At 38.4% G+C, this 17,762-nt stretch overlaps 1 protein-coding gene across 1 annotated transcript in view; it reads right to left on the bottom strand.

The window, feature by feature from the left end:
- Nucleotides 1-17,397, bottom strand: part of Cftr (cystic fibrosis transmembrane conductance regulator) — a 142,348-nt gene extending 124,951 nt beyond the window's left edge. The window contains exon 1 of the mRNA XM_026787509.1: nucleotides 17,329-17,397. Coding sequence (XP_026643310.1) covers nucleotides 17,329-17,381 — 53 coding nt within the window. The 5' untranslated portion in view covers nucleotides 17,382-17,397. The remainder of the gene's footprint in view (nucleotides 1-17,328) is intronic.
- Between the last annotated feature and the right edge of the window lie 365 nt (nucleotides 17,398-17,762).

Below are 17,762 nucleotides of genomic sequence, written 5' to 3'. Positions count from 1 at the left end.
GAGGAGGGGGAGGGAAATGGGAGGCTGGGAGGAGGTGGAAACTTGTTTTTTTTTTTTTTCCTTTTCTCAATAAAAAAAAACAAACAACACATGAAGTTGGGAGGGGATAGTGGTAACAGTGACAGAGGAGGAACTGGAGGGGAGAACATGAGGCAGATACACTATATGCATATATCAAACTCTCAAACAAAAAATAATGAAAATAATAATTCAATCTAAAATTATGGCAATGATGTCAAGCTGATAGCCACCTCTCTGATGGTTCCATATAGAATTTGGTGCTGAACTTGCTACATCTCCACTATAATGCTGAATGTATAAGTGATGGCCACTACATTGGCATGATTGGCTCCACAAATACCATGGATGACTACTAATGTTTAGCCATTTCTCTGTTTAAAATGCTATTGTTCACAAAACTCTTATTCTCAAAGGGAATTATAGTTATTCCGTTTTAGATGGCTAAAATAAAATATAATTAATGAATTTCAGAAGATCTGGACAGCTAATTACTTGCTACTCAACAAAATGATTACAAATTCTGAAAAAAGTATCTTCTAAAGATCTAAGTTTTATAAGCATTCTGGCATCCTAAATGAAACCAGTTTGTAACTTAATGACAAACTGAGTCCAAACTTTAAGTAATAAAGGAAGTCTATCTATTTCATGAGATACCTCTAAATATAAACCAGGGACGAGAAGGAGAGAGAGCGAAAGGGAAAGGGGAGGGGAGGGGAAGGGAGGGGAAGAGAGGTGAGAGGAAGGAGAAGTATAGGAAGAGAAGAGTTAGGGAAAAAAAGTTTCTCTCTGGAGTGTGTGTGTGTGTGTGTGTGTGTGTGTGTGTGTGTGTGTGTGTTTTCTAGTTCCCATTTCTGTTGTAATGTTTAGTGATGGACATATAACTTTAGGAACAAGAAATAATTCTTCAAGTTACACAAGAAGTTTCGTATATCATTACAAATTTATTAACTAAATGCATAAGAGTGATTTAGCCATAAACAAACTTTCTGATGAAGTATGCTTTACCTCCAAGACTATATAATGCATATAGCAATATTAATTTTTCATGAAATCGCTTATTCTTTCTTAAAATGTTCACCTTGGCTAATACACTTGAATACAAAGCAATTCTTTCTTACTACTACAAAGCAATACTAAGAAAACTGCAAGAGGTTTCTTTTTTTAAAGAGAGAGAGAGAGAAAGAAAGAGAACCCTAGGGTGCAACTCTATCTCTCTGATTTTCAAACCTTGTACCCTTGGAAAAAGCTCTTCGAATCAGTCAGCTACTTGTCCATCTAGATATATTGACTACCATGGCAACTACAGCTGGCTTTCATGGGAATCAGATTCAATGTTGTCTAGAAAGAATTACAGTTATATACTTGCTTCTTCACACATGTTGCTTGTCTTGGTTTAATTTCCATAACAACAAAGTTTATTACTGGGATTACAACAACAATAACAGATTTTATATATTTCATAACAATCTTATATCTATATATCCTTCTTGTAGATCTGAAACTGGATCTAGGGATGCTTAAGTAATCTGGCAATACGATGTTAGAATGTAAAAATAACTCAAAATGATATCAAAGCTTACTTTTTGTCTAATTTGCCATATTATAACTAATTTGAAAAGGTAGCAATACACCAAAAGCATAAGCAACAATAGCAAAAATGGATAGAATTAACATAAAAACTTTATGTTTTAAAATATTCCATAAAGAAAGTAGCAGATGTTCTGTGTAATTGGGAAAACTTTCTGCAAATTAAATGTCTAATAAGGAGTTAATATATCAGACATATAAGTCTTCTAACTTAATAACAGACAACCAAAATTTAAAATGGTCAAAAGAGCTGAATTTTTAAAATGATATTCCAATGGAAATTATACAAATGGCCAGTAAGCATAGGAAATATTTTTACAAAGTAGGAAAATGTAATACTAAACCACAGTTAGATTCCATCTTATATCCAGTAAAAGGGTTGTAATCATGACAATTGCAAAGGTATGAGAAATTGTAACCCTTGTACTCTGCTTGTGGGAACATAAAATGGTGTATTTATTTTGGAAAAAAAGCCTCTAAGATGTTTGAAACATTAAGCATAAAGTTACTGCATGATTGAGCTGCCTTTGCTTTCTTACACAACCTAGGACCACCTATTCAGGGGCAGCATTGCCCACAACGGACTTGCTCCTGCCATATCAATCATTAATCAACAACAACTACAACAAAAAGCAAACATGCACCACAAACTTCCTTATTGGCCAATTTGATGAAAGCATTTTCTCAATGGAGGTCCTCTCTTCCCAGATGACTGTACATCACTACAAATAGACTAGACAACAAACAACACGTAAGGTATGAGAAAGCAGAGGAGTAAGCACTAATGATTGTGTAGTTTCTTTCTCATAGGAATAAAAAGTGCAATTGCTACAATTTATTTTAATGATAGTTAACCAAACTGTGAATAAGCTTTAAAAAAAAAAGTCATTGTTTTGTAGATTGTAAGTGGGTAAAGTGTTCACTATGTGAATTGGATCTCAATAAAGCTGTAAGTAAGAAAGCAGCATGGAGAGACCAGACATGAGTGCCGGTATTGGAAGGATTTTCTAAATGTGATATACTTCAATAGTGATTTTCAAACTCTAACCCTTTCAAATATGCACATGTCTCGGTGGCTACTGAGAATCTTATCAGAGTGTGTAGGCAGCTCATGGGAACATCTAAAGATTAGTGACATGTAACATGAATGGTATACATATTTTTTTCTGTCTCCCAAGTCAAGAAACTTAAATATTGGAACTGTGAGGGAAAAAGATGATACCATATGATACTGTAAAGAACTAAGCGAGAGGCCCTGCAAAGCCACATCTAATTGATTCACATGACTAGCATTTCTAAACTTCAGAGGTGACAAGCAAGGCTACAAGAAAGTAAAAGAACAGAAAAGAGTCTGGCCATTTTAGGAGATAACAGAAGACACAAAGAGTGTCATTTCCAGTGGAGTGCTCATGTACCCTGGAAAAGCAGCCTCACAGAGCCTTTGTATATAGCCACAAAGAAAAGCAAATATCCCTGCAGATACACCAAAGTCATAGGGCTGAATGCCCCAGGAAACTGATTACATCCTGTGTGGGAGTTCACTTTTAGGAGCCTAACCAAAGAAACCCAGTCAAACCATTGCTTTCTAATTTCTGACTGATATTTCCATTGGTAATAAAATTATATTTGAAACTAAAACCAAGAAATAAATAAAATCAGGAAGACAGGAAACAGACTGCCCTTACAGTGTGACAGTAGAAATGCTACAGGCATGTGTGGAAGCTTCAATATGGAAGCCTCTGTGCAATCCGGAGAGCCACATGTAGTGGTAACAGTCACACTGTGGAGAAAAGTCCTTTCAAGCATCCTCAGAGAAGGGTGAAAGGAGAAGAAGGGAACAAGTTCCCTGTCTTCTCACAAGGCAACTAAAAAAATAAACTACACATGAGTGCCATACAAAGTCATCTCCTATACGGTATATACATGTTACCTTGCTGGTCTTTAAGATCTCCCGAGTAAACTGAGAGCATGGGGACCCTGGGGAGGGTTGAAGGGGAGAGGCAAGGAGGGGAGCAGAGAAAAATGTAGAGCTCAGTAAAAAAAAATGCACAATTTATTTTGGTGTTTTCTCCCTTTCTCTAGAATTTTTTATTGTGGTTCTTTGTTCATTTTGGTTTTTCAGACACCATCACTAAGACCCAAAAGAAATACTTTTCATTCATTAGGGAAATAAACATGTCCTTTACTGAGCCTTGATTGTCATTCTGACAGAGGCTAAACATTTGGAATCAAAGTTACTTGATTCTCTAAGATATGTGTAAAGAACCATATGTGTAAAGAACCTCTATCTTTGAGAAACAGACTCTTTTTGTTTTGTTTGGTTTGGTTTGGTTTTTGAGAAAAGACTCTTGAACAGAGGCTTTAGACAGATTTTTATATGTTTATAATGTATCTTGATCAATTCTGTCTCATGGCCTCCCCTCCAGTTCCTCCTGTCACTGTCACCAGCAGCCCATCCCAACTTCACGTGTTGTTTGTTTTTAACCCCCTGAGTCCACTTAGTGCTGCCAGTGTGTGCATGAATGTACAACCACCTACTGCGGCAAGTACAGTTTCTCAGGTCTGGAATCCTTGAACAAAACAAAACTGGTAGAGCTGTGACATATCATCTGGTATGAGCTGTGACACGTAAAACACAAAGTATACTTTCTTGTGACCTTCACTATCTAAATGATTTAATGACCCCCTCATTATGCGAACAAAAAGGTCCTTTTTGTCCCATTTATGGTACATGTTTGTCATTCATTACCTCAAAATGACTGCTTCCAAATCAAAATTTTAAAAGATACATTCCAGGGCCAGCAGATGGCTCGGGAGGTAGAGGTACTCACTGCCAAGTTTGATGAACGACGTTTAATAAGCAGGACTTATATAATAGAAGCATGACCTACATGCATGTATGACTCTTACAAGGTATCCTCTAACCGCCATATATTACTGCACACACAAACGTTCTACCCCACAGTTTGAGATTATATTCTCACTAAATTAGTTTGCTAGGTAGATAAAATGATACAGCAGAGGCTAGAGGCAACTACAAAATGTTTGAAGATGAAAACAGTAAGAGGAAGAAGATAGCCAAAACTCCCAGCGTGGAGAAGTGCCTCGTGGAGTCCCCCCTTTATCTGAGGAGTCACTGGTCGTCCATGGCTGCTGGGGAAGAGAGAGTCAGTGCTCAGCTATGCCCATCTCTGAGAGGCTACCCATGTTCTAATAGACGCTCTCACGTGTATATATAGACACACAGATATGAAACACAGCACTGAGTGGGCTATGTGGATGCTAAAGTTAAAATAAATAAGAACACATGAAGTTGGGAGGGCGTGAAAAGTGGTGGGAAGAACACAAAATACATTGGCGGGGAATGGATGGGAATTTAATCAAAGCACACTACATGCATGTATGAATATTAAATTCTTAAAAAGAACCGATGTTGCCTCAGGAAGACAACTGTTAGTAGAGTTTAAAGTTCCATTTGTGATAAACATGGTCTTCATAGTTCTTACAATCACCTAGTCAGAAGGGCTGGTTCTTGAATTCTTACTGTCTTAACCTCCTTTGCACTTAGTTTGCTTGTACTCTCTGCTCTATGACTGTTAAACCCCAGGTACCCATGGTGAATCCCCAGAGGGACTAAAATGCTGTGTGGCATTTTATACAGGTTTTTCGTCCATGCATATTTTCCCATCTCCCAACTAAATACGGAATTTAGTTACTAATGTCATTTTAATCCTTTTTAATTTCTATTATGATCCCTTCAGCCTCTTAAAAAAAAACCTGTAAACTCTAACAAACTAATGTAGAAGCTTGCCATCCTTATGCCTGTTTTTTTTTTTAGTGATGGGGAGGATGTAGATAGGCACATTTTATGACTCGGAATTTAGGATTCATATCCTGTTCCTGAGTTTGGGAGGCAAAGTATTTCCATTGGCATTGTCCAAATACCTTGGTATCACCAAGAACAAACAATGAAGCTCCCCAGAGCTGCAGGCAGGAAAAAAGAAGAGGCTCACACCCCTCCCCCACTGTGCATTCCTGGGGAAAGAGATGGAGTTAGGGAATGCAGTCAACAGCCACATCTGTCTGGGATATACCATGAAATAACACTACTTAAAGGCCTTACTTTAATATTTTTATCTTTATTTTAACATAGAAACGCATATTAATACAAGTCAGCTAGGATCTATTAAAAATTAAATTGCTTGTCAAACTTGTCTACTTCCCCTACCCAGGAGGATAGCTATATGTTAAAAATCGGGATCTTAAGGGTGGGGTGGGAGGGGGGTAAGGGGAGATGGGGAGAAAAAAGTGAGAAGGGTTGGATGGGGAGAACTTGGGGCAACGGGATGATTGGGATACAGGAAGGTAGGATAGGGGAGCAGGGAAGCACATATCTTAATTAAGGGAGCCATCGTAGGGTTGGGTAGAGACTTGGACCTAGAGGGGCTTCCAGGTGCCTAAGGAGAGGTCCCCAGTTAGTTCCTGGGGCAGCTGAAGATAGGGAACCTGAAATGATCCTATCCTATAGCCTTACTGATGAATATTTTGCATATCACCATAGAACCTTCATCTGGCAATGGACCCACACTGGAACACTGGACTGAGCTCCCAAAGTCCCAATGAGGAACAGAAGGAGGGAGAAGATGAGCAAGGAAGTCAGGACCAAGAGGGGTGCAGCCACCCACGGAGACAGTGGGGCTGATCTATTGGGAGCTCACCAATGCCAGCTGGATTGTGACTCGAAAAGCAGGGGATAAACCCGGACTCTCTGAATATGGCGAACAATGAGGGCTGCTGAGAAGCCAAGGACAATGGCACTGGGTTTTGATCCTACTTCTTGTTCTGGCTTTGTGGGGGCCTAGCCAGTTTGGATGTTCACCTTCCTAGACCAGGATGGAGGGGGGAGGACTTCGGACTTTCCACAGGGCAGGGAACCCTGACTGCTCTTCAGACTCGAGAGGGAGGGGGAGAGGAGGGGGGAAGGTTAGGAGGGGGGGGGATTGGGGGGGAGAATGGGAGGAGTGGGAGGCTGGGAGGAGGCGGAAAATTTTTTTTTTCTTTCTTAATAAAAAAAAAACTAACAAAAAAATTAAATTGCTAAATTTTTCATAATAAAGCTTTTCACAACACATACTAAATAATGGTAATTAATTCATTAATTGTTCATAATAAGCAATTTAAGACTTTAAATTAGCCACCTTCACACTGAAGTAGTTAAAAGGGCAGTTCCTAACACAAACTATGGTAGGTTAGTGGAAATGATTTTTATTGGTATTTAGAGTTTGTTTGGTTTTTTTAAACCTTAAAATGCCATGATCTCTTGCTTCCATTTAGGCTTTAAGAAAATGAACTTTAAAGGAAACACTGAGCCAGATTCTCTGGCTTTTGAACTCTGCAGGAGTTCCACTGGATGAAAACATTCATAATAAGGTGGCTCTTAATTTTTAAAAAGCTTCTCCTATCACCATCACGAGACAAGTCAGCTGGGTTCAGCAGGGTCACACTGAAGAAAAGCCCTGGAACAAAGCCTGAATTCTATTGCTAAGAAGCATCAGATACATTGATATTATTTCTTAAATATTATTCACAGTGAGCCTCTCTCCAGTGTATGGTTAGTTTCTCTCCTGTGTACACCATTCTGAAACCCAACTGCATCTGAGCCTCTACACAGACTGCCTATTCCTTTGTCTGAACTGCTGCATTTCCTGAACTAACCATTGAACTTGGCACATGATTCTCACTCAATTTGTTAAATTGTTGAATTAATGTTTACATATCCTATTATGCTTTGTTAACGTATTTTGCTCATTAGACTAAATTCTTAAGGACAATATGGTGTACAATTTATCTTCCTACCTTCATTGTCCTGTTCACTACATTAAACAAATTAGAAACTTGGTGAACTGATCTGTTAATAATTAATTCCACAAACGTTGTATGTTTGTAGCACCCTGACTGCAAAGGACATTGACTGCAAGTAAGTGTTGCTTGAACATTACTCCTGATCAAAGCATTGAAAGAAAACAAAACCATAAAACATCCAAGTCTATAGGAATGCTTGCAAACATGAAGCATTTGTATTTGTTCAAATATAATTCTTTAATAGCAAGTCTCTATCACTTAATGGTTCATAATATTAAATTAAATATTATTTAATTTTGTTTAATAAAACTTAAACATTTTTTATTTTTTAAAATTTTCTTCCCAATATTTGGTCTTCATTAAATTTTTAGTACAGATATACTAAAATTTCACAAACAACTCCCCTTGATAGTTCCCATATCCTGCCTTTTGTGTCCTCTGCACTGTTCTCCATATTTCTCATGGATAGTTGTATTTTTCTTCAAATATTCACATTATAACCTCTGAGTCTCAAAATGTTTGGAGGAAAGACGCTTAGTAGGTTCCAGCCAACATGAAGGAAGGTTTTGAAACACTGATATGAGTGAGACACAAGGAGAAATCTGTGAAGAAGGCTGGTATCAGGCAAGGTTCAACAAATGTTAAAATGCCAAAGATGGCCATGAGCAAACTGACAAAACCGAGGGGAAGCAGGCAAAGGGAGTAACCTAAGTACTTGAGATAAGCTTAAAATTTTAAATGTAGGTTGGAAGAACTCAGGATCTCAAAGCATTTGCCTAACATGCTACATAAAGCTCTGAGTTCAATTCCAGCAACACGCACAACTGAGGATGAAAGTCAATGGCAAACAAAAAAAAAATGAGCGAGGGCTTTTGTGGAAGTAAAATCATAATTCAGTGAAGTATTGCGTCTACTTTATAGAAGAGGAGTGTTAAATGTAGGAAGGAAAGAGCTACAGTCTTAAAAAGTGTTAAGTGTGACAACACTGCTATAGCTAGTAAGAGTATTACCATTTATTTATTAAAGACCAATTCTGTACCGTGTCACTTATCACTTAATACACAGAAAGTCTTCTCTGAGCTGATGGCTAGGACAACTGTAAGGTGGTTGGAGATTAGAAGGACACTAAGTCAGAGCATTTAGATTAAAACAGATTTGCCTCCCTAAAGTAAACAGGCTTTCCCTAATCCATTGAAGATGCAACCAAAAGACTGGCCTTAGCTGGGCGTGGTGGCACACACCTTTAATTAACTCCAGCACCAGGGAGGTAAGGCAGGCCTAACTCTGTGAGTTCAAGGCCAGTCTGGTTTACAGAGTGAGTTCCAGGACAGCTAGTGCTGTGACACAGAAAAACCTTGCCTCAAAATACACAGAGAAAAAACATCAGCCTTCCCAAATAAGACCTAATTCTAGAAGACTGCTTTTGAACTCAAACCTCACTGGTCTCCCAAGTCTCTACTCTGAAAACCAACCCTGTGTTTTGAACTTGCCATTTTTCTTAGTCATGGGAGCTAATTCTTTATATTTACTATGGGTTCTGATTATCAGGAGAACCCTAATATACAGAGCAAGCGCTCAAAGAGCATTGGATATTATTATATTCTTGGGTCAGGTGGAGATGAAAATGCCTCATTGTGCCAATGAGAATAATTGAGTATCAGATGATTAAGAAAATTGCCTAAGAACACACTGTTAATAAGTCACAGAGAGGATTCCAGCTAAGCCTGATTCCAAAGTACATGTTTCTTCCGCTACATATTGCTACCTAAGACCTGACAGAGAGGCTAGACATGAAGTAGAATGTGAGACTGTTTTCTAAAGGTACAGGCAGATGAAGAATGGGATTCAAAAATTTCCAGGCACAATCAATATAAGAAAAATCTAGTTCAATGGCCTTGAAATTTAAGTCCCAATATCTACCACTCCATAGATACCTCACCAAATTTTGATTTGAAATATCAGTCTTTTAAAGTGGTTTTTTTTTAATTTTTTTAATTAAGAATAAAAACCTCGAATATTCTCAAATATGTTATATGCTAATTTTAGGCCCTTAAGTAGGAAAACATCACTGGACATCTCTGTCCACTTACTGAAACTCATGATCGCTACTGTTAACTCTGCATTGCATAAGTGATCATGTTCCTATAGCAAGTGTGAGCCAAGCTCAGTTAATTGCCTCACAAGGTTTGCAGCACACCTGCTGACACGCGGTCTCATTGACAGAGAACTAAAGGATATCAAGGAAGTGATAAGTAACAAGCCACAGATAAGATTATCACAGCTTTAAAATAAAATGATTTTATGCACTTGAAGATGACACCAATTATAAAACTCATCATCAATTCAACACATTCTCAAAAAAAAGTGCATGACAGCTTTTTAGAAATTATATAGACATTTACACAATTACTTATCACTTTTGGTACCATAATTAAAGCTTTAGCTTAAGTCATTTTCATATTCAAGTAAAGAAATATTCTGAATCACTGTTGGCCTTTTCTGTCTATGAACAGGTATACAATGAAAGTCTGCCTTCAAACACCTTCACTTTTGGGACAGATGTTTAACTTCAAGGTACAGCAGAGTGCTAAAACTTGGGGAACTCATACTGCAGTTACCTTCCCTGGTACACCTGATAAACATCCAAGTAAATATTACCTGTTTCTTTCAAAACTGGATCAGAGAATACTCTTTCTCAAGAAATACCAAGCAACCAATTAAAGTTAAAAGCCAACCTTGTTAGGTGAAACTAATGCAAAAACAAACAAACAAACAAACAAACCTGAAGTCACAGGAATATACACGACTTTTATGTGCAGCTATGTTTCTATATTATAATTTATACTTGGATATGATGGCAAAAATGTCTGAATGAAGAATGTTTTGGTGTAATGAGAATAGAATACTCAAATGACTGAACCTGAAGCATGGCTTAGAAAGTGAAGTAAGTAGGGTTAGGATGTGAAAACTCAAGCAAAGGCCTAGCTCCATATTCTGGAGGGAGAATTAAAGAATAGGAAGGTGGGTTTGGGAAGTTAGGGCTCTAGGTACTACGTAGCTAGTATAATCAAAACAGAGCACAGCTGGAATCGGTTTGTAACTGAGCTGTTACTATGCCACAGTGGTTAGCTACACTATGCTTTCTGACTTCTGTTTTTCAACTAAACTAAGGAATATAATCATAAAATCTAAAAATGAATGTTATGGCCTTTTTACTACAAATAAGAAAGGTTGCATGATTAAAAATATTAGAATGTAAACTAAGCAGAATAAACAGAATCCCTATATAGGCTCTAAGATAACTACTAGATACCTGGTATCAGCAGTTAAATAGTAATGCTAAACAAATATGCAAACACATGTTTGCATGAGTAAATAATGAATAATTAAAAGCCATATTTGTATTTCAAGATTATTATTCTCACCTTAACGAGCTCATCTTACAGTTATTATCTGGTTAATCCAATTTTATTGCCAAAGCCTTTGGTTCTGTTTTGGAATTGCTTCCTCTGAACTTTAATTTAAATAATTCTACAAACTTAATACAATAAATAAAATTTTAAATCTCATTGTAGTTATGTATTTGATGTACTGAATTAAATTATGAAAACAGCCAATGTCTTATTTTACTACTGACTCCGATCCACGATGGTTTTTTAACCTAATTAATCCACAGGGAAATCTTTGGTTTTGTGCACTCTTTTCCAGAACATTTTAATATAATATATATATTATATATATATATAAAATATATAGTATAATATAATATATATATGGATGAGCATGCACATTTGCATGCTACACTTTGATTTTTTAAGTCACAGAAAACAGTTAGATATCAGGTGAATGGAGTAGAAAAGCAAATGTGAGATTTTAGATGATAAATCTGTCTTCTGTGAACTAAGCAGTAGAAGTTTCTTCTGCAATAAGTATTTGTTCAGGGCTTGGGGTGCAGCCAAGTAGTAGAGCACATGGGACTGGGTTTAAACCCGCCCCCCCCCCATACTACCAAATAAAATATTGCTTCTGCCGAATTATCACTTATTGAAAGGACTGATAAGTCAAAGAATTTATTCAAATAGCTGTATAATGCCACCTCATGCCAGTACCTTTCTCATTTGATAGACATGCAGGACTTACAGAGGCTTCCATCCTCACATCGGGCTTCTTTGCTCAACTGAATCATTTCACTCCAGAGGATGCATTAACCCTCTACTCTCTCCTCTCGATCTATCAATCTAGATCCTCTTTCTTCTTCTCTCACCTACCTCTAAGAAATCTACCTATTTTACTTCCGAAACATCTTTTAAATCCAGTCTTTTTCTATTCCTCTGACACTCTTTTCAAGTTCATTTCTTTGACACAACTGTAACAAGCTTGAAATGATCACCTCCTGACCTGCGGGTATCCTGTCACTTTTCACTAGCAGTATGATAAAGCACTGAGGACTGTAACCAAGTCGGCAGTCATCTGGCTGCTTGCTGGTTTCCAAACCTTCCTCCCTCATCCCTCTCAGGTTTTCAGGACAAACTCAAAACCTTCTCTAACCCCCTGAAGGTCTCTTTCTTATTCTCTCCATAATTCCTACCCACAATCTGTTCTGTGTTTTATCTTTCTTTGAACTCATCCCCATCTTCTTTTCCTGGACAATATTTGCAGAATGACTTCCTCTGGGAGTGACGACAAGAACACTTCTCTAGCAAACCAGCCTGGACAGGCACAAGTCTGGATTAGGAGTCTCTGCTGAGAGCTTCTACAAGCCCTTTAAACCTTCAGTTTTAAGATATTTAATATAAGATATTGTTCATAGGGCAACACCTCTACCACCTTAATGCCTAGCAAAGAATACAGTCATGGTGAATAAATGAATGACAGTGCCCTTCAATAACTGCTCTGAATCATGACCTACAAAGAAATATTACTTAAACATGGATCTTTGTGGCAGATTGTCTGGTGATATCAAGAGAATGTCTTCCTGTCTGAGAATCCTAACAATGCTAAAGACTCAAAAATCTTCAAACCATTTCCTCAACCTAGATCAAAGGTTCATCAAGTAGGCTAAATTCTAAAGGGCCAGTCATAAGCATCACAGGGAAAATTTGAAGAAAAGCTTGCTCTTTAGGAAATGTGTCAACAGTTGTTTCCCCAATCAATTTTATCAGAGTAATTGTCACCATGTCAGAACGCTGAACACAATCAATATACAATATGCATGGATCTCTAGAGTTGACCACAATGGAGCCAATTTCAACAAGAGATAGTTATTAGAACCACGTAATTGAGGAGTCCTGAAATGGTCTGACAATACAATACAAGTTAGTTTACAATTTCAAATATCCATTAATGTCAATAGACTGCCATTAATAGGCTATACAGAAATTCTGACAAGCCTCATCACATGGACACAGTTGCAAAAACCACATTTTTAAAAGCTCTGCAGAAATGTAAGTCGACTGATAGTAGCATGAACTTTTACAGGATTTTTGCTAAAAGCCCAAATTCTCTGACAATCAAGTCTATGAAAAGTCCACTTTGTAATGCTAATTTTACTCAGAAAAACAAACAAGCAAAATAACCAACATGTTGCATCCATTCCATTTGTAAGTATGAAGGGAAGCCACTAAAACAATGTTTCCCTTTATGATAATGTACAACATATTTATGAAATCACTGTCAGCGTCTCCAAACAGACCTCTTTCATAGTTTATCCCTCTTAAACTCATTGCTTTGCAGGGACTTTTTCTCTGAGGAAATGCTCTACACAAGCCACATGGGAACAGAGGATCAAAATGGCCAAAACTGCTGCTGACTCATGGGTGTCTTAAAGTTTCAACAAATGATGCCTAACTGCATGCTAAATGGTTACCACCCGTCCCTTACGGTTTACCAATCCTATACTTACCTATAGTGCTACCACCCTGAAATTACAGGTTCCTGGGCAAGGACATTAACAGTAATAATATACTTTGTAGTAATATTTATTTGTGGATCTCTTGAACAAGTTTCAACATTTATGAATTGACTATTATCACAGTAAGCCCAGCTTCCACAGAGAAAACCCAAAGCCTTGATTTCTCTTCTGTATCAGCATTAAGTGTGCAGTGAGGGGTATTTCTTTGCTACATCAGATAACATGTCTGCTCTTGGTAGCAAGGTATTGAATATTAAAAGTGTATTGTGTAATATATGCTGTAAAACCATGGAAGAAATTTAATAATTGTGATATCAACAAATTGAACTGTATCATATTTGTTATACATACACACTGTAAATGACAATTTTCACCACATCTTCTACAGGGGGTGCTCTTAGAATTGTGCATCAAACCAACAAAAACTGGCATGAAACTAACATATATCCCAAGCTGAAAACTCTGAGCTGTGTAATATCAAAACACGATCAGCAAAAGGAAAATAAATAGAAGAGACTCCCGAGGGGCTGTACAGAGCCAACATTGGGCAGTGTTTGTACACTGTCCAAACAGAGGGTCCCCATCCTCGATGCAGCTTCATCTAATACCTACTGGAGAAAAAGGCAAGCGATAGCATAGAAACCTGGAGCTATAGGCACTGAATGGCACCCTTCAACTAACTAAAGGACATGTGGAATTCAGCTATCCCAGGCTTCCTAAATAACATGATTGCACCCTCATACATCAAAATTGGCCTTTGGATTTGCTAGCTAAGTCTTGCCCAATAGACAAACATAAGATAATGTCTGTGCATGGATCAGAAACATAATGCACATGTTGCTACCCAGTTTTCCATGAGTGTTCCTAGCTCAGTCAGTAAAGTGCTTCACAAGCATGAAGACCTAAGTTCAAATCCAAGCACGCAAGTAAAAGGGTAAGTGAAATAACACATACTTATAATCCTAGTGTTGAGAAGGAAGAGGCAGGAAGACTCCCTGGGCTCCCTGGAAAGTGTGTCTAACATAATTGGTGAAATTAGGGCCAATGAAAGACCTGTCTCAAAGGGGATGATGGGCTTTCTGAGGATGATACCTTATACTGCCCTTTGGCACATACAAACAAACACACACACACACACACACACACACACACACACACACACACACACAAAGGTACCTATCAGGTATGATCTTTTTATTACAGTTATATGAAACCGTAAACTTCAAATATTTCTCCATTATCAAAGGTTTTTAGAAATTAGTTCCACTAATATATGATTCATAAATTCTATGCAAGTATATCACCACTTGTTCTAAAACAACTTATTTCATAAATGTTATCATCCATCTTCAAGCTACTGTACATGTTTTCCACAAAAGACTCAAATTATTCATGGTAAAGTTGTCTTCTGTGTTAGAACAGTTCCAATGCCTTCCAAATTTTCACTCACTATAAATTCATAACCCCAACCATAATAGTGGACACATGGAATTCAGCCTTTTTAGTCTTTTATGACCCTGGATAGCTAGTAAATCCATATTAGTTGAGACTATCGCATGCATTAACTTCTCAAACATACACATCACATATATAGGTTGATAGCCATAAAATTATACCCAAAAGAACTAAACTCATTGTCCTACAGTAATGAGGAGCATGGTACTGGAAAGAACATAAAAATGTAGAAAATGATCATAGTAGTTAGCATTTCCTCAGTAAGCCCAGGACACATTTCTCAACAGATTAACTCACTATGTCGTATGCACATTGACAGCCTCCAAGTTAATACCAAGTCACACAGAACTGTGAAAGGACTTGCCTAGTAAGCAAGACTGAGTCCAAGTGGTGGGAACCCAGAGCCCAGTGCCCTTGATACTAGGCAACACTGCCTAGTCCAGTAAGGGGGGGGGGGTTCGCCTTTAAAAAGTATAGTCCAGAAGGAAGTTTCTATTACTGACTGGTACTTTAGCTGAATGTCAGTTCCTATAAATAGTAGAAACTTAACTCTTAAAAACACACCTATTCTTAAAGCAACTGATTATGAAATCATTTGAAGAACAGAAATGAGTATGCTCTTAGCAATTTTCACAGCCATTATAATACTTTTCCTTTCCAAATCCACCTAAGAGCATTTGTAAAGTGCTAAAATAAATTAGCTGGATTGTAAAAGAGGAGATTTTTGAAACGTAGGTAAATGAACAATCTAAGTTTCTTCATACTTAGTGGGGAAAATACGTAAGAGACATTCATTCTCCTGAAAACTTACTTTTCAGAAGCACTGACATTTAGGTTCTACAAAGGGCTCTCATAAAAGCATACAATTTATGACAATTAACACTGTGACTTTGTGAGTAGTAGGAAAATCGATCAAGGCCGATAAGCTACATTTATGGGTGAAGTAACAAAAGGCCTTGTGAATACAAAAGGTGATTCCAAAGGGCACAGACCTTCTCTCCCATCCACCGGGAGGAGCTCTCCTGCGGAGGCACCTGAGCTCCAGACCTGCAGCCAAGGTAACTTCAGGAAGACTCAAAGCTGAGCCTTGCCTCCTACCCACACAACAGGGCACATTTAGAAAATATGTGACACTTCTGATACTTTAGTTTGCTGATTCACTGAGGAGCTGTGAGTCAAGTGAGGTCCCATGAGAGAGGAGAGAGACAGAGAGAGACTGAGACACAGAGAGAGAGAGACAGAGAGAGAGTCAGAGAGAGAGAGAGAGAGACAGAGAGTCAGAGAGAGAGAGAGAGACTGAGACAGAGAGAGACAGAGACAGAGAGAGAGACAGAGAGACAGAGAGAGACTGAGACAGAGAGAGACAGAGTCAGAGAGAGAGACAGAGAGACAGAGAGAGACTGAGACACAGAGAGAGAGAGACAGAGAGAGAGTCAGAGAGAAAGAGAGACAGAGAGACAGAGAGTCAGAGAGAGAGACAGAGAGACAGAGAGAGAGAGAGAGAGAGACAGAGAGACAGAGAGAGAGACTGAAACAGAGAGAGAGAGTCAGAGACACAGAGACAGAGAGAGAGACTGAGACAGAGAGACAGAGAGACAGAGACAGAGAGAGTCAGAGAGACACAGAGACACAGAGAGACAGAGAGAGAGTCAGAGAGAGAGAGAGACAGAGAGAGAGAAGATCCTTTTCATTCATTCACACTAGAGGAACACAGTAGATGAAGCATCACAAAACACGGCAAATTCAAAGTACTTAATTATTCTTGCCTAGGTCTTCCGACTTAAAATCTAATTTTAAAATCCTATTAAATCGAGTTATCTGGCTCATGCTGTGCAAAGTAAGAGAAGAGAACAATGTCCTAAGTGTCAACTGGGTATAGCTTCAGTAGGTAGAATCCCAGCTTCATATCCCCATGGTAATTGCATTTATAAGTGTATTGCTTTTAATATTTCTGCTTCTTAAAGATAAATATTTTAACTTACTTGCTCACATTTTTGAAAAGAATAATGCAACTGGGGTGAGCATGTTAGACTTACTCAATATTACAACAGCAAAAAGTACAATATACTTTCTCAACTTCTACAAATTCAATCAACAAATGTTTTCTGAGCACCTACTAATACAGGCATAACACCCACAGACAAGCTTCCTGGGGAGAAAACAATGAACTAATCTTAAGAAGTTTTCATTAAGAAAATTTCTTATTTACAACTTTTTCAGGAAAAAAAAAAACTTAAGAAATCTATTGCTCTGCAACATATTTAGGTGTTGCAAGTCTGATTCTCAGTTATAAGTAGATTTTGTTTCCTATCTAATGAGCTTCATTTTATTCTACAAAATCCATATTTTCTTTAAAACAATGAATGGCAACACACCCTTAAAAACAAAACGAAAATAACAAAAATCTCTTCCTGTTTCCCCAAAATCTGCCCATATTCATTCCCTTCTCTGGCATGGGCACAACTGCAAAGCTCTGTTGGGCAGCCCCTCACCTGAAAAAGAGTTTGGAGATAAAGCTGGCTTTCTCTAAAGGCGACTTCTGCATGATGTCTCCGTGGTGCACTGAGGTCTGTGTCCCGCCAGGTTCAGGTTGGACTCGACCTCTGAATTTCCAGGACCCAGCCAATGCTTTTGGCTCTTCCCTTTTTCTGGGACCTGCGGTGATGTCATTTGCTTCCAATTTCCCCCAACCAACTGGGTCCCACACACCGCCCCTTCCCTCTGCTTTCTTCCCCCGCCTCTTCAAGCCAGGTTAAAAGCCAGCGCTGCCTAGCCCAGCCCCACAGCCACAGCTCTCCACGCCCCGCGCCCGCCCCAAGCGCTCCTTCCTCCTGCGAGCCGAGCCTTGCGCGCGCGCTCGCCTGCCCGCCCGCGCCTCATTTTCTGGGCTCTCACTCCCAGCGCCTTCCTGCACTCCCTGTATCTC

This window comes from Microtus ochrogaster, linkage group LG10, assembly GCF_000317375.1.
Source record: "Microtus ochrogaster isolate Prairie Vole_2 linkage group LG10, MicOch1.0, whole genome shotgun sequence".
In the NCBI taxonomy this organism is placed as follows: domain Eukaryota; kingdom Metazoa; phylum Chordata; class Mammalia; order Rodentia; family Cricetidae; genus Microtus; species Microtus ochrogaster.
This window is presented reverse-complemented; position numbering and strand designations above follow the sequence as displayed.